General features: G+C 34.2%; 1 protein-coding gene across 1 annotated transcript; it reads right to left on the bottom strand.

The window, feature by feature from the left end:
- Positions 1–390: 390 nt before the first annotated feature.
- LOC123682517 (trimethylguanosine synthase-like) lies at positions 391–25,643 on the bottom strand. The gene is made up of 4 exons (XM_045621167.1): positions 24,140–25,643; positions 23,930–24,061; positions 23,580–23,878; positions 391–1,025 (listed from the first exon to the last, which is right to left on the bottom strand). The coding sequence occupies exons 1-4, from the start codon at positions 24,321–24,323 to the stop codon at positions 900–902; spliced, it is 741 nt and encodes a 246-aa protein (XP_045477123.1). The 5' UTR covers positions 24,324–25,643; the 3' UTR covers positions 391–899.
- Between the last annotated feature and the right edge of the window lie 1,618 nt (positions 25,644–27,261).

The raw sequence follows: 27,261 nt of genomic DNA, 5'->3' as shown, positions 1-27,261 counted from the left end.
CAACTCTTAAAGAGTTTTTATTTACATAGTTTGAAATAGATCTCAATGCAAAACAAATTCTACTCAAATTTTTGACAAAATTTCCGTATGTTTGCGCCAATTTAGAAATTGGTCGATATGAATCTCTAGAAATTTGACTGCTTTTGACAATTCATAAAGAGATTGTGACAACTTCATTATATTTGATTTTTCTTTTTTAGATCTGTTTGTATCAAATAACGAAACCTTTGATTCTTCTCTATGAACCTTCCCAGATCATTTAGATATATTATGAACAGTAAGGTACCGATATCACTTCCTTGATCAATTCCTTCCAAAAATCTTTTTTTTTTCTCTTTGACCAAAAAAACTACAAAAAGTGTTATTATTCTTTTTTTTCTCATTGATAGAAAAAATAATCTTCATTCTCATGTTGAAGATGTTTATTCCGCATTTGCTTGTGCTAAACATATTGAAGTTATTTATTCTCATTTTGAAATTGTTTAACCTCGAATTAATTTTCATAAGTGATTTGAAGTTGAAAATTTAGTAAAGAATCTGAGGCTATGGGAGATATAGAATGTGCTGTAGATTTTATTATCCGGAATCTACGAAGATTTCGAACATTCGGAATTGTGTGTTCTATCTTGAAGATGTCGCAAGCAAAATACCTATAGTTCTGAAAATGAAAGGATTTTTCAATAAAATTATCAAATTTTTTTGTATCATTTATTTCTACACTTATCATATTTCACAATCTTCTTCTTCTTCTTCAACAGCCTGTCTGCATCCACTCCTGGACATAGGCCGCCCCCTGAATTTTCCAATTTTCCCTATCTTGAGCCAAACGGTGCCAACATCGTCCGACCTTTGTTTTAATATCATCCAACCAGCGTTTTGGTGGTCTTCCTACACTTCGCTTATGTTCCCGTGGTCTCCATTTTTTTTACAATGTCATTAAAATATACTGTAACACCTACTAATCTTTTATCCACGAAATTTTTTTCAATTTTCACTAATCCATTTTTTCCTGCATATTTTTCCATCTGAAATAGAAAACCAATCATGAATATCCTATGGTTTTTCAAATAATTTATTATTATTATTATATTATTTTTATCATTGGACTTTTGAATCCGAACATGCGGAAAAATTTCCTCACTAACTGTGTAGTGGACAGATGGAATTCTATGGACAATAGTGCGGTAAATGCAACAAGTGTAAATATCTTTAAGAGTAAAATATCTTTAATTCATCAGTTGTGACATAGCAGTCAATTGGTTTAACCGCCAATTGCAATGCAATATTAATAATAATATGTAAAAACAATTCATCATGATATCATATTATTCGTTAAAAAAAAATCTAAATACAAAAACATTATTCGTACTTACATCAAAGGTATTACTATTCCTAGGAAGAAAAACGGCAATAGGTATTCGGAGAAATTTTTTTGCTGACTTCTACCAATTCTGAAAATGGAACTGGTTGTAGCATATTTTCCAGGTCGTATGATTTCTCATTTATATAAGATGGACCACCCCATGGTGGACTCAAAAAGACAGCATCTCCTTCGATTTCTGAAGCTAATTGAATAAAATCACCAACCATAAATTCGATTTTATGCAATACACCATAAACTGCTGCATTATTTCTCGCCAGTTCAATTTTTTTCGGGTCGATGTCGATTGCTATCACTGAAATTGATTTTGTTTTAATATGAACCATATATCATTTTATTTCCTTACCTTTGTTACAAGTGAAGGCGAACTGTATGGCATTTCCTCCAGCTCCACAAAAGCCATCAATTATCACATTTGTTTTCAATCTCTCCGCAGTTTTTCTGGCGATGAACTCCGGAGTGACGGAATACCAACTCTCTGTAAAAAAAAGTGAGATCAGAGAATGCCAATATAACTTATATTCAAAGTATAAGAAGAAAATTATTTATAACTTACCCTCGTCAAGCTTGATTCCTTCGTCAAATCGACTGAAGAGAGAAAATCTCTGTAACCAATATTTTCTCAAATCTGAATTTTTCTTGATTTCAATTGGAATTTTATATGAAATTCTTCGCTTGATGCTGACCGTTGGGTTCATTTCTTCTCTTGGGTATCTCCATGAATTGCGTCTCTCAATCATCGATTCATTCACTGTTCCATGACTTGCTCGGGGGATTCTCCATGAAAGTCGTCTCTCGTCTCGTTTGTCATCATTAAATGCACGATGAATTCGAAATGAATCTCCTCTATTACTTTCCTGCAGCAATATTTTTATAAAATATTTTTGAATACCACAAAATACTGAATGACTAGCACTATTTTATATGAGCAAAAAGGATATAATTGATAAAAGACCAATCAAGAATCAACTTACCGAAAATTTCCTAAGGTTCTGCATTGCTACAAGAAATGAAAAAAAATCAAATATTCACAAATGTACTTACTAGCTGAACAACTCTTCAGAATGAACTGCCTGAAATATAAGCTCGTAAATATATTTATACCCTCTGTAGAAATAAAGCAATTAACAAACATAAATTTTAACAATTCCTAAAGGTGACAATTTTAACCAATAATGATTTGAAACGATAAGGTTAGATTTTCTGATGACGAATAAGTCATTAAATTAAAATTTGTCTGTCAATCATTAAGATTTATAACTTTCGCTCGAGAAAAACACAGAAACTTATAATTTTTGAGTTAGGTCAAGATCAATGCCGTAATTAGATAGGGGTCCCGCAAAATTTTTTTTTGAAATACAGGACTCTAATTTCACTGAAAATACTGTTTTCTCTTTCATATTGAATCTTCTATCTCATTGCATATTCATAGGTATTTCCAAATTCATACGATCATTTGTTGTACTTTTCCCAAGCTATCTTGAGTTAATCTCGAGTTATTTGCATATTCGCAAAAAAATAACAGACAAAGGTTCATCAGAAATTGTATATTTCTTGAAATCAAAAGTGTTTTATGGAATATATAGCAGGTGTTTTTTTTAAATTTAATATTTATGCCAGAACCTCTTTCATTTAATTTCCCCTTTGGGGACACGGGTGTCAACTTCAAATCGGAATTCCTGTGTTTTATTGCAGATTCATATTCTACAGCTAAAACTAGAAAATTTTTGTACGAACAGTTTTTCACGACTCGTCACAGATGGCTGAAGAAGAAAGAGTTTGAATTTTCCGTCGAAATGACCATTTCTTCATGTATCAGTTCCATTAATCATTCGAATGAAACTTTAGTCGTAAATTGTACAACAATTTCTTGAAATAATGGAAAAAGTTCTGGGCATAAAGAAAACCGTCTTGACGGAGATTTCTTCTAGATTTCATATAATCGTCTTTCAATAATTATTGATACATCGATATTAATTAAAGGGAATTGTTTTAAACCAAACGAATAATTTCGCCATTTCCAAATGATCAATGACAGTACATGTACTGAAAACAAAAAGCAGAAAACGTCCGTATTTTACGTATTGTATTATTGCCGTGGAATACGAATCTGCAAAAAGAACAGGCGTTTATGTTTGAAATTCCTAAGTTGTGCCCTACCTGTTAGGATTTTACTATAATTTTGAATTCTTTTCTGTTGATCTGGCAACGTATCATACTCCGGTGTCTGCGTACACCTTATCAAAATGATACATATGGACCACTCATTTTATTCATTCAATTTCAATTTTTCACGAGATACACATCGCCAATTATTACATTAAACATTAAACTATTAAAAAACCAATCTATTCTATTTTCATATTCATAAAATACAGTCCACTAAATTGAAAAACCAAAATCAGAACCAGCAAATTACCAAACACTACCCTCCAAAAGGGGTAAGGGGAAAATAAATGAAAGAGTATCTAGCAGTAGTGGACTGCCCCATCAGAACCATCAACCTTTCTGCCGAAACCTTTTTCTCTTTTTTGTGATTTTTGGCTGATTTAACTTAAAATAAAAATCCCTGCTATAGTCTCATTACAAAATGATATTGAGCCTTTTAGATTTATTCTTGAGACAAATAAATCGATGACCTTTTCATTTTCAATTTTTATTTCCCTGAGAAGCGACATTAGTCAATCTATTCGAAATCTACTGACCTCTTGACTCAAATATATTCGAAGCGTTTAAAGGAGGAATAAATACACAATTTCTCATAGACCTCAACCTCAGTCAGTTATTTTTTCCGGGAAACGAAAAATGACTCGAGAACTACTCAAGACAGCTTAAGAAAACTATACCTATACCAATAGGTATAAATAAAGAAATACTGGTCCCATCTTTCAAGTAGATGTTTGGCAAGTAATTGTCGTAAATGGGGCCAATTACATAACACTCTTCTTCATTTCAACAATAAATCGCCAAAAATATCATCAGTTACCGGTAAAATTGAAAACGAAGAAATGCCTATTCCGGAAATTCGGGATATGCATAAATCAATTTCATCATGTTCCACACAGAATAATAGACATACCCTTTTGTCAACGGTTATAGTCAATATCATCGATTCAAGCGGAAACTCACACGGCTGTAGAACGCTATTGCATAGCGGCTCTGAAAGTTATTTCATAATCCAAAATTTATGCCATCGGCTTAAGTTAAAACTAATTCTTGCAAATTAGTAGTTACCGGGATAAATCAAACGACATCATATTGAGATTAGGGCTGGGAATCATGAATGAATGATTTGAATATTCGAATAATCATGAATATTCACTGAATAATCAATGACTACTTTTCTATTCATGAATAATCAGTGAATAGTCGAGTATTCACCGAATAGTTGAATAATCAATGACTACTTTTCTATTCATGAATAATCAGTGAATAGTCGAGTATTCACCGAATAGTTGAATAATCAATGACTACTTTTCTATTCATGAATAATCAGTGAATAGTTGAGTATCCACTGAATAGTTTTCTATTCAGTGAGTAGTTAGATATTTATGAAGTTACGAATGAAAGTTTGAATGATCACTCGACTCACTATTCAGGAATGATTAAAACAAGGTTTTGTGATTCACTACGGACAAATTGTTTTATTAATATTAAAATTACTGGAGATTACATAATATTGAATTTGATAGATACAATTGAATTAAAATTATTATTCGTTTAATAGTAGTAGAAAAAGATATTCAGCCAAAGAAAAATTAATAAAATTTGTATTTCATCAATAAAAAAATTTAATAATGGAATATAAGATTCTAACATATGAATTTACCAATAAAGAGTTCTAATAATAATAGTATAAGATTCTACATTCGTAAATGTAACCTTGCCTTCCTATTCCGTATGCATTGACATTTCTAGACATTGCTCTATTTCAGTGGTCAAATATTGTTTTATGTATTCTGAATTGCGAACCGACGAATCTTTATATTCTTTTAAATCTATGGTCTTAAAATGTACACACATCGACTGAGACTGAAGTAACATCCTTCCCTAGCCCCAGCAGCTAGACTTCAAAAGGTACTATCTAAGGATCACTCAAACCCAATTGGCCAAATAAAGAAGCCATGTGGGGAATTTACGAATAATCCTCAAGAGAGCCTAAGAGCTCTACTAGAGACTCACTTTCCTGGCTCCAGGCAGATTACCAGTGAAGATGCGGCTCCCGCTGGGGAAGTATACAACCCCACCAGGTGGGATTCTCAGAAAGCTGGTAGACTATTCACACCAGAAAGAATTGAATGGGCGATAAAGAGCTTTCAGTCCTTCAAATCAGCAGGCATGGATGGTATTTTTCCAGCCATGCTTCAGAAAGGTGTTGAAGTACTTATAGCCCCGATAACTGAGCTCTTCAAGGCCAGCTTTACAAGGGGCTATATCCCGAAATCATGGAGGGAGGCGAGGGTAGTATTCATACCCAAAGAGGGTCGAAAAGGCTCCCCAGAGCCTAAATCCTATCGACCCATATGCCTCACCTCCTTTCTCCTGAAGACCATGGAGAAAATAATTGACAACAACATACGAGGCAGTGTAAAACTCCACAGCAAACAGTTTGCTTATAGGGCGGGTAGATCTACTGTATACGCCCTTCATCATCTTCTTAGAGAGGTGGAAGGCACCCTCAACGCAAAGGAGATTCTGCTTGCAATGTTCGGTGATATCGGAGGGGCCTTTGACAATACCCTACATACCTCCATATGCAATGCAGCCAAAAGGAAAGGGATAGAACCCTCCACTGTTAAGTGGATATCAGCTATGTTGAAAGGACGAACCGTTACAGCCTATCTGGGAGAAACCGAAGTGACTGTGCTGACGTGCAGGGGATGCCCTCAGGGAGGGGTTCTATCACCCCTGCTGTGGAGCTTGGTCATGGATGGCCTCTTGGAGAGGCTTACAACAGGCGGATTTAACGTCCAGGCTTACGCCGACGACATAGTGGTGACGGTTAGAGGCAAGCATGTGGGCCCAATAAGTAGCCGAATGCAACTTGCTCTCAAAACTATTGAAAATTGGTGCGGGGAAGAGGGGCTTACTATCAACCCCTCGAAAACATCAATAATCCCGTTCACTAGAAGAAGGAATCTCGACCTCAGAGCTCTGGTCTTAAATGGTCAGACTCTGCACTTCTCTAGTGAGTGTAAATATCTAGGTGTTACCCTGGACAGTAAACTGAACTGGGGGAAACATATAGATAAGACTCTTTCCAGAGCCACGGCGGCTATGTGGGCATGCAAAAGACTCTTTGGAAAGACATGGGGAGTGAAACCGAAAATGGTACTGTGGTTATACACAGCGGTGGTACGCCCTAATGTCACGTATGCATCTCTAGCATGGTGGACAAAAACCGAGGAGGTCACCACACGCATCAGGTTGCAGAAAATGCAAAGGCTGGCGTGCATTGGTGTCACAGGAGCTATGCGCACAGCTCCTACGGCAGCGCTGGAGGTCATACTAGACTTGCCTCCCTTACACCTACATGTAAGGAAATGTAGCCTGCTCGAAGCAATAAGGATTTCCCATAATGGAAAGCTCCTTCCTGGGAACTGGGTTGGACATATGAGGATACTGAATCAACTAGATTCAAACCTCCTCGCAAAACCATCAGATATTATGCCAACCACCTACGATTTTGAAACGCCCTTTGAAACGGTTATAAATGACCGTCATAGTGCAATAAGTTTCATAAATCGTCTAGACAAAAAGTCATCCATATGGTTTACAGATGGATCAAAAACAGAGAAGGGCACCGGCATTGGGATATATGGACCTAGACTGAGGATCTCTAAAGCCCTGGGAAGTGAGCCCTCGATTCTACAAGCCGAGATAATGGCTGTTTATGTATGCGCCCAGGAGTGTCTCAAAATGAACCTCAAAGGGGCGCATATCTACATCACCACGGACAGCCAAGCCACGCTGAGATCCCTGGAATCGTGTTGTCAGGGGTCTCTGCTGACTTGGGAGTGCCGTAACACCATAAAGCAACTGGCCAGAGGAAACAAGGTGACTCTACTATGGGTACCAGGGCACTGTGGTGTTGAAGGAAATGAGAGAGCGGACGAGCTTGCAAAAAGTGCATCTAGGCTAAGACCTGCTGGACCTGAGCCTTTCTGTGGGATAGGAAAAGACCAATACAAAGCTGCGGTCCAGCTATGGGAGTTGAACAGTAGGACAATCCACTGGACTAACACTCCTAGACTTGCTCAGGCAAAGAAATTCGTGAAGATTTCACCTACTTACACCAGAAAACTCCTGAAGCTGTCACGAGCGGAGCTTCGGGTGATGGTGGGACTGCTGACGGGGCACTGTCGGTACAAACATCATTTGTACCGTATGGGTAAGTCAGCAGACGAGATTTGCAGGCTCTGTGGATCGGAAGTAGAAACTTCTGAACACTTGATATGCAAGTGTCCAGAGCTGGCTGGCCTAAGAACCATTCACATGGGCAAGCCGGTCCTGGATACCAGAGAGGTAATGGCCAAGGCCCCTAGGGAGGTTGTCAATTTTATTAACGTCGTTGACGACCTCCCTGGGTTTCTATGAATGAGTAGGGTAGTGAACAAAAGATCTGCATGGTCGCAGTTCCCGGAAGGCTCACCGAAGCAAAACGACCCCAGTTCAAATAATAATAATAATAACATCCTTCCCTAACAAAACTGAATCAGAAAACAAAGTTTTTTGAAAATTCCGTATAATTGATCAGTATGTGTATTCTTGAAGAATTCAATGTTCTCAGAATCCGCTCGATCATTCTTTTTGTACCTTTAGACCTGTAAAGGAGCTATGCAGAATGTAGATTGTATTGTCCCAGCGAAGGTTTTACTGTGTCTATTTAAGGATCTATTGTATTTTGTACATTGTCATGTGATAAAAAAATCTCTGTATTTACCAAACGACAATTTGATTATAAAAACGAGACCGTACTAATTTGAATTATTTGTTTGGATTCCGAACACTGACAGGAGAACCAAAAATGGCGGTGTGTGACGTCACACTAATAGAGCGTATATGGCGAGAGGCATAACACCAAAACGATTATACCACGTCGCAAAGGGTATATTCACTCATCAAAACGCTCGGTTTATTGGTTCATTAAAACATGAGTTTAATCACTGAATATTGACTAAATATTCATTGAATAATCACTGAATAATCATTGAATAATCACTGAATAATCATTGAATAATCACTGAATAATCATTGAATAATCAACGAATAGTTGACTATTCATGACTACTCATGAATAATCAAGCATGAATATTTGTTTGAATGAATTATTCGAATAATCGAATAAATTTATGGATGAATATTCGAATACAAAAAGGCGAAAAAGTCCCAGCCCTAATTGAGATACTCACACATTTGTAGAAATTCATTCTAGATTCAATTCATTTTACAACGTTATCATGCTTCATTATTCCATAAATAACCGGAACATCCCCGCAATCTCATTTGATCTTTAGAAATACCTTCAAACATAACATTACTCATAACTCATTTCAACATTAGTAACCCCATAGAGATACTCATAGGTAATGACTTCTTTTATACTCTATTGTGCAGGGGGCAGGTAAAATTGGGAGCTAATCTGCCTACGGAAAACACGTTTCGGCCTTTATATCTCGATAAACAATCTCAAAATTCTTGTTGTGATATGGGACGTGTATCTTCTAAGAATCTCAATGATCAAATTGAAATATTTTGGAAAATCGAGGAATGCCCAATAAAAACATTGTTTTCGCCTGGAGAATCGTTCTGTTAATAATGCTTTACGAGATAATTCAAGTAGATTCATAGTAAGTCTTCACATGAAAGAACCGATTTCAAAATTAGGTGATTCACTAAGGGCAGCTGAGGTAAGATTTCATTCATTAGAAAATAAATTAGCGAAAAATAACGATCTAAAAAACCAATATACGAAGTTCATGGATGAATATATCAAACTCAATCACATGACAAAATTAGATAGTATTTCTGACGATGGATTTTAGTTACCGCACCATTGTGTTTTGAAAAATACAAGCATGACGACTGAACTGCGAGTCGAAAATCTACTACAGGTTTTTCTCTTGACGACATATTAGCCGTCGGTCCTACAATACAGGACGACTTGATATCCGTGATATTGCGTTTCCGTATTCATAATATTGTTCTTACAGGTGACATCGAAAAAATGTATCGACAGGTCTTAGTTAAAAAAGAAGAGAGAAAATATCAGAAAATTCAATGGCGTTCTGATCCCACTCAAGTGCTATCGGCATACGAAGTAAATACCGCCACTTACTGCACTTCATTTGCTACTTTATTAATACCGTAACTAATTAATAATAATATCCCTTTATTTCCAATAAATTACAGTTATAAAACAAACTTAAAATTTGAATGAAATGACGTCAAAACAAAATTTGAGCTTCAATTAGCTCCCAAAATATTTCCTGAGATTATATTTATGTAGGGTTTTTATATGGTTGTCTAGGGGTTTATATAAAAAAGGCCGCCGGAACTTAACTATTGTTTATTTACACAATGTACAATTCACGTCAATTGAATGTACAGCCACTGAACTTTCGTCTATCGTCTAATTGTCTGATTATTCGCGTTGATCCGTCTATATCTAACGTCGAATTATCTTACTCGCTGCGTACTATTTTACGTCGAATTCTATGCGTCTATCACGTCGAATTATTTAACCTTTCCCGTCTCGTCTCTAACGTCGAATCCTAACTATGTCCGTCTGTCTTCTATCTTCCGTCCAAATCCACCCTCGTTCCAGTATCGTACCTCAGTCCTTAAGTTTCAAGTACCTATTCCCCTTACGTCTTCCTATATCGATAAATCTGCATAGTCCAACCTTTTAGGGTCGATCGTGTAGTTCTCGTTTCGTAAAGTCAGTAGCGTATCATTCAGTCGGGTGTTAAGAATTTGGATCCCACACTCGGCCATCCTACTGAGAATCCGACTCGGATTCATACTGTATCCAAGGCTTGATATACTCCGAACAAGTCGATGCCCGAATGGGTCCTTCGTGGTTTCCTATCTTAACTACGTCATATCTGTCATTTCTCTTCACTTTGATCACTTCGTATGGTCCTAAAAATGTCTTATGCACTTTTAATCCTGCTCGAAATTCAGTTCTTCTAATCGAAACTAGGTCACCTTCTTTGAAAAATACGGCTTTACTCCTTTTTGCGTTATAATTTTTTCGATTTTTATCTTCGACTTTCATTAAGTGCTGCTTATGAAATTCTCCTCTCAAATTTTCTCTGGCTTCATCAAACTGTTTCTTTACTTCTTTTTCTATAAGTTCTGCTAACACAATATCTTCCTTTTTTCTCATCTTATTCCCTTGAGCTATTTTCACTCTCTCTAACAATCCATTTTCGTCAAGTGGTTTCTCTTCATGTTCCTTTTCCGGTTTTATGCATATCGGTTCTTCATCTTTGTGTACTTCAAAATTAGTAGACATCGTCTTTTTTGGCTTATTATCTCCAATAGTTCGTTTCTCTAACTTTCTGAATTTTCCATCGTCTATGTACGTCAAATCAATCTCATCGTCTACTACGCTCTCATCAACTCTGATACTCATCAAGAATTTTTCTTCTATTTTGTGTACAACTATTCCTTCTTCTCTTATGAGTACTTCTGCTTGCTTCAATAAATCATTTCCAACTATAACTTGGAAATCCATAGCCGGTTTAGGTAAAATGTAAAACAATATATCAAATTCTTCGCCGTCTATTTCAACATTTTTCCTGATTGAACCTAATGTTTTAACCCGATTTGATCCTATCCCTTTAACTAAGATATTATCCCTCGAAAGCAAATCGTCTCTGAAATATAATTCGTACACGTCTTGTCTAATCGCGCTTATGTCACTGCCGGTATCAAATAATGCTAATAATTTAATTTTGTCAAACGTCAATGTTATTGCATTTCGCGGTACTATGTTCATAGTATTTACATTAGTAGAAATATCAGTTTGTTGTGAAATCTTGTCAGGACAGTTCGATGATAAATGACCAAATTTTTTACAACTAAAACATTTCACGCCTTTACTTCTGTCTGGACACTCTTTGGATTTATGACCGTGGCTTCCACAATTGTAACAAAGTTCTTGATTATAATTCCTATTCTGATAGCTGATTCTTTCTCTATATACCTTCTTAAATTCATGTTTTTCCTCATGTCTCATATCGTCTCTGTTCGTCTTGGAAGGTTTGATATATCTTACAGGTTGTTTCTTGGAAATAGTTTCATAGAGTTTCACTTTTTCCTTGAATTCTTGAAAGTTTCTGGCACCATACAATATAAGTTTATTTGATGATTCGTCTTGTATCCCGTCTATGATGTATTGAATGATAACTTCATCTTCTATATTAGCTCGACTAGCTATTTCCCTCATGATCAATACATATTCTTGAACATTTTCGTCATGTCTTTTCTTTCTAAACATCAAAATTTTATGAATTTGTGCACTGTTTACATTGACTTCAAACTCCTGAATCAATCTTCTCTTCAAAATACTCCAAGTTCTAATACCTTTTTGAGATTGTATAAATAGTTTCGCGAGACCTTTCAGAGATTTCTTTGCGAATATTAACTTTTGCAAGTCATTCCATTCCGTCACTTCTGCAATTTCTTCGAAATCCTCGATCCACTTTTCTATTGGATAATCTTCTTTTCCGTCAAATGGCCTAATACTATCTTCTACGTCTCTAAAAGTCAATGAAAAACTCTGTTTCTTCATAATTTTCCGTCTATTGAATTTGTCATGTCTTGAGGAATATTTTTCTACGTCACTGTTTTCATACTCGTCGTCAGTGTTTTCAGTCTCGTCGTCATTTTCGTCATCTCTCTCTGATTCGTTGGAATCCTCTTCTAAATTTCCGTCATCTACTTCGAATTTTATTAAGAATGAGCATATACGTTCTATAATTACGTCATCGGTTCCACTATAATCCAAGCCAAGCATATTGGAAACGGTTATCAGGTCTGGGAGTTTGAGTTGTTTATAAACGTCTTGTACTTTGGTTAAGTGTTCGTCTGAGTTTTTGTCCCATACAAAACCCGAAAATTTACGTAGCGCTCTACGGACCTTATGCGGTTCGCCTTCATCACCGTAACAAATAAAATGCAATGCTTTGACAGCAGAAAATTTAGCATTAGATATTTGATTCTCAATGATTGTAATATCGCCCAAAGTTGACATTTTCATTAAAAAATACTCAATCAATATTCAACGAAAAACTGAAAATTCAAATGAATGTAAATCAAAGCAGAAAACTCTAAAATCAATACTAACTCAATTATGCTTATCTCAACTCAGAATTATCGAGAATTCCTACTAATAGCGAACGTTAAATGGCTGTATATTCTCACAGAATAAATCAAATCAATAATCACAAATATCGACAATGTTCAAATGCAATTTCAAAATTCAAAAATGTTAAAAAACAAATATAAAGTCTCTTCTTTAGTCGTCTTCTTCAACAAGCCTCGCAATATGGAAATTGGAAAGATAAACGTCCTACCTTGAAAGTCTGCATACAATTTTACCATTCATCCTCTGATTACTGCGGAAAATTGATCTCGTTTCCGTCCTTTCGTCTACTGGATCAAAACTCTCTCGCCTACACCTCTGGTACTGGCTTCTTCCGTATTCCCAATTGTTGATTGACTCACTGGCAATTCTTCCTCGTCGCAAATTCTGGGCACTTCTACGTCGATTTCGATGTCTTCTCCAAATAATTCTTCGAAATGTGTGGTTTCTTCTTCTATCCCGGACAATGTAGGGGTTCACTTCTTTTATCTCGGACAATGAAGGGGTTTTTCACTTTTATCCCGTCGATGAAGATGTTTTTCACAATCCCGGACGATGTAGGGGTTTTTCACTTTTATCCCGTCGATGAAAATGTTTTTCCACTTTTATCCCGGACGAGGTAGGAGTTTTTCACTTCTATCCCGGACGATGTAGGGGTTTTTCACTTCTATCCCGGACGATGTAGATAGGGCTTCCTTCTTCTTCGATCCCGGACGATGTAGGGGTACTTCTTCTTTTATCCCGTCGATGAAAAGGTTTTTCCACTTATATCCCGGACGATGTAGGGGTTTTTCACTTCTATCCCGGACGATGAAAATGTTTTTCCACTTTTATCCCGGGCGAGCCCCCAAAATGTAGGGTTTTTATATGGTTGTCTAGGGGTTTATATAAAAAAGGCCGCCGGAACTTAACTATTGTTTATTTACACAATGTACAATTCACGTCAATTGAATGTACAGCCACTGAACTTTCGTCTATCGTCTAATTGTCTGATTATTCGCGTTGATCCGTCTATATCTAACGTCGAATTATCTTACTCGCTGCGTACTATTTTACGTCGAATTCTATGCGTCTATCACGTCGAATTATTTAACCTTTCCCGTCTCGTCTCTAACGTCGAATCCTAACTATGTCCGTCTGTCTTCTATCTTCCGTCCAAATCCACCCTCGTTCCAGTATCGTACCTCAGTCCTTAAGTTTCAAGTACCTATTCCCCTTACGTCTTCCTATATCGATAAATCTGCATAGTCCAACCTTTTAGGGTCGATCGTGTAGTTCTCGTTTCGTAAAGTCAGTAGCGTATCATTCAGTCGGGTGTTAAGAATTTGGATCCCACATTTATAACATGAATTGTTATGAGAAGATTAAGAATATCACACACCAAGCTGACACACTTCTACTTGATGTCATCAGATGTACCTCCTATGTGTGATTACTGTTGTGACACCTTTTTAAGTGTAGAACACCTTCTATCTCGATGTCCACATTATGGTGAACTCAGTCGTCGAATAGGATTGAAAGATAATCTAAGAGAAAATCTCACCTCGATAACTCAAATCGAAGCATCAATTCAATTTTGTCAACTGTATAATCAAATCTGATTAACGAAAAAAAAATTTTTTTTTCGAAAATAGCTGCATCTGCCTAAAAATTAAAAAAAAAATCCTCACCGCCACCATTTTTTTCATAAGAATCCTATTAACTCATGAACCGTTGAGTTATTACCCAAAGTAAGGCATATTTCCAAAAATGTCATGAAAAAAGCTTTTCAATGATGCAATAAAATACTGGGTGTGCCATTCGAAATGAGGAAGTAGTAGTCTGTTTCCGGTATAACCGGAAGTTGAAGAGATCTGAGAATATTTTAGGAAGAAAAATCATTGTCTCCAACTCCAATATGTAAATTTTCAGCTAACAATTATGATAAATTTTCCATAAACGTCTAATAGAGCCATCTCTGTGAATCACTCTGTATATACGGCTAAAAGGTTTGTGTGATCATCAAAATTATCCTTACTGAAATAAAAGTAACTTATTGTGAATATATATAACTTCAGTTTGATAAAATTTGATAATCAATTCCCATTAAGTTAAAACCGAATCCATTAAAAAATGTTCTGAGTGGGTTCAGAATTCAGATCTCGAATACCGCGGTTGAGTCAGTTAAGTGGAAACATCACCACATGGTTGCTCAGTTCAAAACAAAATTAGAGAATTTTTTTTTACAAATCACCGATTTTCATGTGCTATTCGAATAATTTCCCCAAACAATAATAAGAATATTGGATTGAGTTTAGTTTGCTAAAAATATTTTCTTGCCTTTTCTATTTATCTTTTTTTCTTTATTATTGGAAGTAATGAAGCAAATCCTAAGCAAACAGAATGGTGTATGCGCCGGTAGGTAAATAATATGATTTATTCTGTAAGCTACAGGGTATACAGGATAAAGCATTGTTACAAACAAATTTTAAAGATTGTTCAGTAATATTAAAAAGATGACTAGACAAATATAGTTATTTCAGCTATAAATTTGTCAAAATTAAATTTCAAGAAATCATCAAAAAATTCTAGAGTTGAAAGGAATGATGATATAGGAATTATAGTAGCCATCAATCAGTATACCAAATTCAATAAAAATAGTAAATTTTTGTACAGGTAATCCATATTTGAAAACGTGAATTCCATAATAATTTTTGAAAATAAAAACACATCATGCTTTTCAATAAAGTATTCCTACTGGTTAACTCTTAATTTACAATAACAAACAAGGGGTTCCAGGAGTAAGCTGACTAGAAAAAATTTCAGTTTTTTGAAAATTTAAAAAAAGGTTAATTTTTGAAATCATTGCAAGAGATTTCGTTAGATCATGTTTGGTTGCTCATATTATGATGTGCCTTCGCTAGTATTTACATACTACCTTCTCATATTTATTGCTCATCTGGAGAAAAACGGTAGGTACTGTTTTGATTTCAATCAATAATCTTGAATATTAGGGCTGGGTTCTAGTCAAAATAAAAAAAAGTCGAAATTCAAAATTAAGAATTAAGAATTATATTTGAAAAAACAACAATACCTTAACTAACTTAATTACTATCAACATTTGTCTTAAAATTCAATTCTTGATTTCACTATTGACCTCCTGCTTTCACTTTTCCTTCAAATTTCTACTTTTGCTTTTCGGTTTTTAAATATTTAGATCTGCTTTCGGAGGTACCTATGGAAAAGATTATATGATTTAAATTTCAACTGAATATACTACCTGAAATATTTTTTCCCAAATTATATTAAGAGGGATTACCACCACGTTGTTTCTCGCGTATTCAGTTAAACTTTGGTACCCATTAATTTCCCCACTGGCGCTCCTGCGCCAACTTGTACGGTGTATACGAAGTTGTACATTCACTTTATCTTCTTTCTTTTTTCGAAGCGAATAAGTAGAGGGCATCACTGTACGACGAATTCCAGAAAATAATAGTTTTGCCTTTTTTGTAATGATTTATGCTAGGTTTTCTTCAAGAATATCTTAAAAATATATCAGTCCCCAGTACAAAGTTAATATTATCAATTGTTTTGCGAAAAATGGAAAGTTGGCAATTTTTTTTCTGTATTCGCAAATTGAAAATATTTACTCAATTTCATTTTAATTATTGTTTAAGGAAATTATGTGAAAACCCCATAGAAATCAATGATTTGTAAGGAGAAATATTCCTAATTGCTTTTTAAACTGGTGGTATTCTCTCTTAAGACGTGAAATCAAGAGCTTTTAAGCGCTCCTTAATTCATGCAACAATTGCTTTCATAACAATGGCTTTCATTCACTTATGCCCTGGACGAGGCAATCAATACAAAATTTCGAACAAAACCTGACTAATCATTATGTTATTCTATATTCACCGAAAATCTGGACCCAATCAGATCTGTTGTCAGGGAAATATCGAGTATTTTTTTTTTCTAATATATTTCTTAAATTTTCTACAGTTCAGTTAATATGATCTGCTCGAAGTTTCTCACGCAAAAATTTTTTGGGGAATGACCGAAGCTAAGATTTTCGAGGAATGGCGACAAAAATGGTTTGACACATAACTAATAAAGCTGATATCAAGCTATATGAATAATATCTTTAAATAAAGTCTTGGTATTGCATCTATAGTAGTCTATTTTTATTCTATTTTGAAATTAAATATGGTTATATCTTCTTTTTCTTCTTCAATGTGTAGGTAATCCAAAAATCTAATAAATCTTAAGTCTTTTTATAAGATTTTTATTGAGTACTTAATCGATAACTGTATTAAGAAAAGTAAAACTAAAAATTGAATATTATTTTATGCAAAAATGCTTCAAGTATAGTTGGTGGCTGAATCCAAGTCGTTATAGGCAAAATACTATGTGTAATTTAATAGAAAATGGTATAAAATCATTCCTATATCAGATAAAAGATAGAAAACTGGAGTGAAAAAATAGATATCTATATTTTTCATACAAATTTTATCAATCATACATGTCATCAACAGTTTAAATATAGAGATTTTGAGAGTATTTCACTCATTTACTGATGAAGTGGTTCAAATCTTGAAACTGTTAAAATTTTTCGTCTTTAAACATTATTTCTTTCGTATGATATTGCCATTGCTTTCACTTAGATTCAAATTTATCAACAAGTTTTCTTCATCACTTTAGCTACCACAGTTGAACCACAGTAAATCCTTGGATATAATAACACGTTTAGAGTTCTATGATTAGAATTTGCAAACAGGTATCCAGTATAAGAACGCAACAATTATTGAAGATTCTTCGGTTAAAAGGAACAAGCATATTTTAATGATCTTCAATGGCGTCTTTCATGAGCGACTCTTGAATGAATAGATATCTCTTCATTGGATTTCCTTGCAATGTGAAAACTTCTCTTCTTCTTCATCAGCCACCAGCTGTCCACTCCTGGACATAGACCTCCCCAAGTTCTCACCACCTGTCGCGGTTTCTCGCCTCCATATACCAGTTAACTCCCGCTATGTTCCTCATATCGTGCATCCAATGTTTGGAAGGTCTACCAACACTCCTCTTCTGTAATCGTGGCCACCATGTGAAAACATTTCACTATATTTCTTTTTACGTTTTTTTTATCTGAATTCCACTTTATGAAATCATACCTGTATGCGTCTCTTCGTAATTTCAAAAATTTTGGATCTTTCGGATACTAATATGATGGATATATAAAAATTGAATATTTCTTTGATGAACCACAGCAATTTTTAGTGCTATTTTTGTAACCTGAAATAAAGGGCCTACTTTGATGTCAATAACTCTTGAATGAACTATACGTTATTTCTACGCCATGTTCACTCAAGTTTTTTTGAGTAGATAATACAAACTGATTCGAAGTAATTTCCAAAAAAAAAGTTGAGGTCACTTGAATTTTCGGATAGTTTTTACATCAATAATTCTTTTTCGAAACAAATTAGGGATTTTCTGAAAAATTGAAAAACCGCTTTAGCTCAATAACCATCCATTTTTTACAACTATAAACTAATTTTCTAAAATACTCAATTTATTGCTAGTGACCCTTTCAAAGAGAAACGGTATACATGTTACAACCTGAAGGTTTCGACAAAATTGTTCATTCAAATAAAGTGCTCAAATTGAAACGGGCAATTTATGGTCTAAAACAGTCATCCAGAGTATGGTATGAAAAAGTTGAAAAAATTTTACTTTCTTTAGGCTTCGTCAAATCTAATTATGAACCATGTCTTTTTTTGAAGAATAATATTAATGTTAAAGTAATGATAGCATTATATGTAGATGATTTCTTCATTTTTTCCAACTGTGATAAGGAAACAGATAATCTCAAAAGGGAATTAGATTTATTTGATGTAAATGAAATATTGATTTAGTGGGGGTGTTGGTAGTAAATCACTATTTTGTACACCGTGTGAACCTACTAACGCCACCTATGTTGAATATATGTAAAGTGGCCACCATCTTCCATCTTGGCCACATTGTTAAATAAAGTTAGTTTTAAGTTGTGTCTCAACGAGTGCGTTCCATTTCCTTGTAGTAAGTTACCTCCAATAATTCTTCCAGCCTAATTTTATCAGGTAGCACTTTTGTTGGAGCAAGTAATCAATTACGCGAATTGGGCAATTTTCTGTTCAGGGCACAGAGGACTATCGTTGATTCAACATCTATTTCAAATATAAAATGCAAATTCATTCCACCATATACACCTAATCACGGCGGATTATGGGAAAGTGCAGTAAAAAGTACAACATTTCATCTTAAAAGAACGCTTTTAAACAATACTGTTAATTTTGAAGAGTTCAATACATTAGTAATTCAAATAGAGGGTATATTGAATTCACGTCCATTATTTGCAATGTCGAATGATCCAAATGATTTTTCACCCCTCTCTCCTTCCCATTTCCTCATAGGACGCATAATTACCTCTATTCCTGACTATGATTGGACAGACACAAAGACTTACAAACTTACAAGATCCAGCACATTCAACAAGTGTATCAGCGATTCTGGCATCAATTTTCCAAAAATTATATTTCACAACTGCACCAGCAATACAAATGGAAAACCGAACCAATGAAACTGGATATTGGTACATTGGTCCTTATAAAAAATGATCATCAACCACCCCGTAAATGGCCTACAGGACGAGTAGTAAGACTGTTCGACGGAAAAGATGGTGTATCCCGAATAGCAGAACTTTGTACTCTAAATGATGTAGTGACAAGATCTGTGCGACATTTGTGCCCTTTACCTCTACAAGATTCCATTGACATTTGATGTGGTTATATATTTGGACAATGTCATATAACATGAATTGATTTCATTTTCAAATTTGTGTAAATGCACTATTCTTTCTTCTTACCATTTTTCAGTTTTGAAGGAGTCCTTCAAAGGAGGGGCTATGTTAGGATTTTACTATAATTTTTAATTCTTTTCTGTTGATCTGGCAACGTATCATACTCCGGTGTCTGCGTACACCTTTTCATATTCATAAAATACAGTCCACTAAATTGAAAAACCAAAATCAGAACCAGCAAATTACCAAACACTACCTTCCAAAAGGGATAAGGGGAAAATAAATGAAAGAGTATCTAGCAGTAGTGGACTGCCCCATCAGAACCATCAACCTTTCTGTCGAAACATTTTTCTCTTTTTTGTGATTTTTGGCTGATTTACCTTAAAATAACAATCCCTGCTCTAGTCTCATTACAAAATGATATTGAGCCTTTTAGATTTATTCTTGTGACAAATAAATCGATGACCTTTTCATTTTCAATTTTTATTTCCCTGAGAAGCGACATTAGTCAATCTATTCGAAATCTACTGACCTCTTGACTCAAATATATTCGAAGCGTTTAAAGGAGGAATAAATACACAATTTCTCATAGACCTCAACCTCAGTCAGTTATTTTTTCCGGGAAACGAAAAATGACTCGAGAACTACTCAAGAGAGCTTAAGAAAACTATACCTATACCAATAGGTATAAATAAAGAAATACTGGTCCCATCTTTCAAGTAGATGTTTGGCAAGTAATTGTCGTAAATGGGGCCAATTACATAACACTCTTCTTCATTTCAACAATAAATCGCCAAAAATATCATCAGTTACCGGTAACATTGAAAACGAAGAAATGCCTATTCCGGAAATTCGGGATATGCATAAATCAATTTCATCATGTTCCACACAGAATAATAGACATACCCTTTTGTCAACGGTTATAGTCATTATCATCGATTCAAGCGGAAACTCACACGGCTGTAGAACGCTATTACATAGCGGCTCTGAAAGTTATTTCATAACCCAAAATTCATGCCATCGGCTAAAGTTAAAACTAATTCTTGCAAATTAGTGGTTAACGGGATAAATCAAACGACATCATATTCAGATACTCAACATTTGTAGAAATTCATTCTAGATTCAATTCGTTTTACAACGTTATCATGCTTCATCATTCCATAAATAACCGGAACGTCCCCGCAATCTCATTTGATCTTTAGAATTACCGTCAAACATAACATTATTAGATCCTCATTTCAACATTATTAACCCTATGGTGATACTCATAGGGAATGACCTGTTTTATACTCTATTGTGCAGGGGGCAGGTGAAATTGGGAGCTAATCTGCCTACGGAAAACACGTTTCGGTTGGGTTATTTCGGGGCCTTTATATCTCGATAAACAAAATCAAAATTCTTGTTGTAATATGGGACGTGTATCTTCTAAGAATCTCAATGATCAAATTGAAATATTTTGGAAAATCGAGGAATGCCCAATAAAAACATTATTTTCGCCTGAAGAATCGTTCTGTGAAGAACATTTCGAAAATAATGCTTTACGAGATAATTCAAGTAGATTCATAGTAAGTCTTCATATGAAAGAACCGATTTCAAAATTAGGTGATTCACTAATGGCAGCTGAGATAAGATTTCATTCATTAGAAAATAAATTAGCAAAAAATAACGATCTAAAAAACCAATATACGAAGTTCATGGATGAATATATCAAATTCAATCACATGACAAAATTAGATAGTATTTCTGAGGATGGATTTTAGTTACGCATCATTGTGTTTTGAAAAATACAAGCATGACGACTGAACTGCGAGTCGAAAATCTACTACAGGTTTTTCTCTTGACGACAGATTAGCCGTCGGTCCTACAATACAGGACGACATGATATCCGTGATATTGCGTTTCCGTATTCATATTATTGTTTTTACAGGAGACATCGAAAAAATTTATAGACAGGTCTTAGTTAAAAAAGAAGAGAGAAAATATCAGAAAATTCTATGGCGTTCTGATCCCACTCAAGTGCTATCGGCATACGAAGTAAATACCGCCACTTACTGCACTTCATTTGCTGCTTTATTAATACCGCAATTAATTAATAATAATATCCCTTTATTACCAATAAATTACAGCTATAAAACAAACTTAAAATTTGAATGAAATGACGTCAAAACAAAATTTGAGCTTCAATTAGCTCCCAAAATATTCCCTGAGATTATATGGTTCTAACACGATGAGCATATGCTTTGTTATGTTCCTGAAAACTTTATAGTCTGAAATCTGTTTTATATCCCTAGGCAGCTTATTAAATACTCTAACTCATATATGTTGGATATTTCTCCGTTAAAGTTTATCTATGAGCTGGATATATTATATTAAATGTTCTTGTACTATGTGTATCTGATATTTCATTGTATAAACTGTGCCTATTTTTATGTATAAATAGCAAACACTCAAACTAGTACGAACCAAATACTGTAAAAATATTCTTAATTCTAAATTTTCCTCTACAGGATTCCCTGAAACCTAATTTGAAAACAATACGAAAAGCTCTTTTTTGAATTGAAAATATTGTCTCCAAGTTTTTGTTAGTTCCCCAAAACATAATTCCATACCTAAGAGTGACTTCAAAATTTCCAAAGTACACAACTCTTAAAGAGTTTTTATTTACATAGTTTGAAATAGATCTCAATGCAAAACAAATTCTACTCAAATTTTTGACAAAATTTCCGTATGTTTGCGCCAATTTAGAAATTGGTCGATATGAATCTCTAGAAATTTGACTGCTTTTGACAATTCATAAAGAGATTGTGACAACTTCATTATATTTGATTTTTCTTTTTTAGATCTGTTTGTATCAAATAACGAAACCTTTGATTCTTCTCTATGAACCTTCCCAGATCATTTAGATATATTATGAACAGTAAGGTACCGATATCACTTCCTTGATCAATTCCTTCCAAAGATCTTTTTTTTTTCTCTTTGACCAAAAAAACTACAAAAAGTGTTATTATTCTTTTTTTTATCATTGATAGAAAAAATAATCTTCATTCTCATGTTGAAGATGTTTATTCCGCATTTGCTTGTGCTAAACATATTGAAGTTATTTATTCTCATTTTGAAATTGTTTAACCTCGAATTAATTTTCATAAGTGATTTGAAGTTGAAAATTTAGTAAAGAATCTGAGGCTATGGGAGATATAGAATGTGCTGTAGATTTTATTATCCGGAATCTACGAAGATTTCGAACATTCGGAATTGTGTGTTCTATCTTGAAGATGTCGCAAGCAAAATACCTATAGTTCTGAAAATGAAAGGATTTTTCAATAAAATTATCAAATTTTTTTGTATCATTTATTTCTACACTTATCATATTTCACAATCTTCTTCTTCTTCTTCAACAGCCTGTCTGCATCCACTCCTGGACATAGGCCGCCCCCTGAATTTTCCAATTTTCCCTATCTTGAGCCAAACGGTGCCAACATCGTCCGACCTTTGTTTTAATATCATTCAACCAGCGTTTTGGTGGTCTTCCTACACTTCGCTTATGTTCCCGTGGTCTCCATTTTTTTTACAATGTCATTAAAATATACTGTAACACCTACTAATCTCTTATCCACGAAATTTTTTTCAATTTTCACTAATCCATTCTTTCCTGCATATTTTTCCATCTGAAATAGAAAACCAATCATGAATATCCTATGGTTTTTCAAATAATTTATTATTATTATTATATTATTTTCATCATTGGACTTTTGAATCCGAACATGCGGAAAAATTTCCTCACTAACTGTGTAGTGGACAGATGGAATTCTATGGACAATAGTGCGGTAAATGCAACAAGTGTAAATATCTTTAAGAGTAAAATATCTTTAATTCATCAGTTGTGACATAGCAGTCAATTGGTTTAACCGCCAATTGCAATGCAATATTAATAATAATATGTAAAAACAATTCATCATGATATCATATTATTCGTTAAAAAAAAATCTAAATACAAAAACATTATTCGTACTTACATCAAAGGTATTACTATTCCTAGGAAGAAAAACGGCAATATTCGGAGAAATTTTTTTGCTGACTTCTACCAATTCTGAAAATGGAACTGGTTGTAGCATATTTTCCAGGTCGTATGATTTTTCATTTATATAAGATGGACCACCCCATGGTGGACTCAAAAAGACAGCATCTCCTTTGATTTCTGAAGCTAATTGAATAAAATCACCAACCATAAATTCGATTTTATGCAATACACCATAAACTGCTGCATTATTTCTCGCCAGTTCAATTTTTTTCGGGTCGATGTCGATTGCTATCACTGAAATTGATTTTGTTTTAATATGAACCATATATCATTTTATTTCCTTACCTTTGTTACAAGTGAAGGCGAACTGTATGGCATTTCCTCCAGCTCCACAAAAGCCATCAATTATCACATTTGTTTTCAATCTCTCCGCAGTTTTTCTGGCGATGAACTCCGGAGTGACGGAATACCAACTCTCTGTAAAAAAAAGTGAGATCAGAGAATGCCAATATAACTTATATTCAAAGTATAAGAAGAAAATTATTTATAACTTACCCTCGTCAAGCTTGATTCCTTCGTCAAATCGACTGAAGAGAGAAAATCTCTGTAACCAATATTTTCTCAAATCTGAATTTTTCTTGATTTCAATTGGAATTTTATATGAAATTCTTCGCTTGATGCTGACTGTTGGTTTCATTTCTTCTCTTGGGTTTCTCCATGAATTGCGTCTCTCAATCATTGATTCATTCACTGTTCCATGACTTGCTCGGGGGATTCTCCATGAAAGTCGTCTCTCGTCTCGTTTGTCATCATTAAATGCACGATGAATTCGAAATGAATCTCCTCTATTACTTTCCTGCAGCAATATTTTTATAAAATATTTTTGAATACCACAAAATACTGAATGACTAGCACTATTTTATATGAGCAAAAAGGATATAATTGATAAAAGACCAATCAAGAATCAACTTACCGAAAATTTCCTAAGGTTCTGCATTGCTACAAGAAATGAAAAAAAATCAAATATTCACAAATGTACTTACTAGCTGAACAACTCTTCAGAATGAACTGCCTGAAATATAAGCTCGTAAATATATTTATACCCTCTGTAGAAATAAAGCAATTAACAAACATAAATTTTAACAATTCCTAAAGGTGACAATTTTAACCAATAATGATTTGAAACGATAAGGTTAGATTTTCTGATGACGAATAAGTCATTAAATTAAAATTTGTCTGTCAATCATTAAGATTTATAACTTTCGCTCGAGAAAAACACAGAAACTTATAATTTTTGAGTTAGGTCAAGATCAATGCCGTAATTAGATAGGGGTCCCGCAAAATTTTTTTTTGAAATACAGGACTCTAATTTCACTGAAAATACTGTTTTCTCTTTCATATTGAATCTTCTATCTCATTGCATATTCATAGGTATTTCCAAATTCATACGATCATTTGTTGTACTTTTCCCAAGCTATCTTGAGTTAATCTCGAGTTATTCGCATATTCGCAAAAAATTAACAGACAAAGGTTCATCAGAAATTGTATATTTCTTGAGCGCAATATATGAAATCAAAAGTGTTTTATGGAATATATACCAGGTGATTTTTTTAAATTTAATATTTATGCCAGAACCTCTTTCATTTAATTTCCCCTTTGGGGACACGGGTGTCAACTTCAAATCGGAATTCCTGTGTTTTATTGCAGATTCATATTCTACAGCTAAAACTAGAAAATTTTTGTACGAACAGTTTTTCACGACTCGTCACAGATGGCTGAAGAAGAAAGAGTTTGAATTTTCCGTCGAAATGACCATTTCTTCATGTATCAGTTCCATTAATCATTCGAATGAAACTTTAGTCGTAAATTGTACAACAATTTCTTGAAATAATGGAAAAAGTTCTGGGCATAAAGAAAACCGTCTTGACGGAGATTTCTTCTAGATTTCATATAATCGTCTTTCAATAATTATTGATACATCGATATTAATTAAAGGGAATTGTTTTAAACCAAACAAATAATTTCGCCATTTCCAAATGATCAATGACAGTACATGTACTGAAAACAGAAAGCAGAAAACGTCCGTATTTTACGTATTGTATTATTGCCGTGGAATACGAATCTGCAATAAGAACAGGCGTTCTTGTTTTAAATTCCCAAGTTGTGCCCTACCTGTTAGGATTTTACTATAATTTTGAAATCTTTTCTGTTGATCTGGCAACGTATCATACTCCGGTGTCTGCGTACAACTTATCAAAATGATACATATGGACCACTCATTTTATTCATTCAATTTCAATTTTTCACCAGATACACATCGCCAATTATTACATTAAACATTAAACTATTAAAAAACCAATCTATTCTATTTTCATATTCATAAAATACAGTCCACTAAATTGAAAAACCAAAATCAGAACCAGCAAATTACCAAACACTACCTTCCAAAAGGGATAAGGGGAAAATAAATGAAAGAGTATCTAGCAGTAGTGGACTGCCCCATCAGAACCATCAACCTTTCTGTCGAAACATTTTTCTCTTTTTTGTGATTTTTGGCTGATTTAACTTAAAATGAAAATCCCTGCTATAGTCTCATTACAAAATGATATTGAGCCTTTTAGATTTATTCTTGAGACAAATAAATCGATGACCTTTTCATTTTCAATTTTTATTTCCCTGAGAAGCGACATTAGTCAATCTATTCGAAATCTACTGACCTCTTGACTCAAATATATTCGAAGCGTTTAAAGGAGGAATAAATACACAATTCCTCATAGACCTCAACCTCAGTCAGTTATTTTTTCCGGGAAACGAAAAATGACTCGAGAACTACTCAAGAGAGCTTAAGAAAACTATACCTATACCAATAGGTATAAATAAAGAAATACTGGTCCCATCTTTCAAGTAGATGTTTGGCAAGTAATTGTCGTAAATGGGGCCAATTACATAACACTCTTCTTCATTTCAACAATAAATCGCCAAAAATATCATCAGTTACCGGTAACATTGAAAACGAAGAAATGCCTATTCCGGAAATTCGGGATATGCATAAATCAATTTCATCATGTTCCACACAGAATAATAGACATACATACCCTTTTGTCAACGGTTATAGTCAATATCATCGATTCAAGCGGAAACTCACACGGCTGTAGAACGCTATTGCATAGCGGCTCTGAAAGTTATTTCATAATCCAAAATTTATGCCATCGGCTAAAGTTAAAACTAATTCTTGCAAATTAGTAGTTACCGGGATAAATCAAACGACATCATATTGAGATTAGGGCTGGGAATCATGAATGAATGATTTGAATATTCGAATAATCATTGAATAATTATTCGAATAATTGCATTTTGCATTATTCGAATAATCATGAATATTCACTGAATAATCAATGACTACTTTTCTATTCATGAATAATCAGTGAATAGTCGAGTATTCACCGAATAGTTGAATAATCAATCACTACTTTTCTATTCATGAATAATCAGTGAATAGTTGAGTATCCACTGAATAGTTTTCTATTCAGTGAGTAGTTAGATATTTATGAAGTTACGAATGAAAGTTTGAATGATCACTCGACTCACTATTCAGGAATGATTAAAACAAGGTTTTGTGATTCACTACGGACAAATCGTTTTATTAATATTAAAATTACTGGAAATTACATAATATT

Source organism: Harmonia axyridis, chromosome 1 (genome assembly GCF_914767665.1).
Source record: "Harmonia axyridis chromosome 1, icHarAxyr1.1, whole genome shotgun sequence".
Lineage (NCBI taxonomy): Eukaryota > Metazoa > Arthropoda > Insecta > Coleoptera > Coccinellidae > Harmonia > Harmonia axyridis.
This window is presented reverse-complemented; position numbering and strand designations above follow the sequence as displayed.

What these genes read in the sequence shown, in the direction of transcription:
- LOC123682517 (XM_045621167.1), bottom strand. Translation starts at nt 24,323, where the DNA reads ATGATTGAGAGACGCAATTCATGGAGAAACCCAAGAGAAGAAATGAAA. An exon ending in AGGAATCAAGCTTGACGAGG is followed by an intron (nt 24,062 to 24,139) that starts GTAAGTTATAAA and finishes TTTTTTTTACAG; the next exon opens with AGAGTTGGTATTCCGTCACT. An exon ending in CGCCTTCACTTGTAACAAAG is followed by an intron (nt 23,879 to 23,929) that starts GTAAGGAAATAA and finishes AATCAATTTCAG; the next exon opens with TGATAGCAATCGACATCGAC.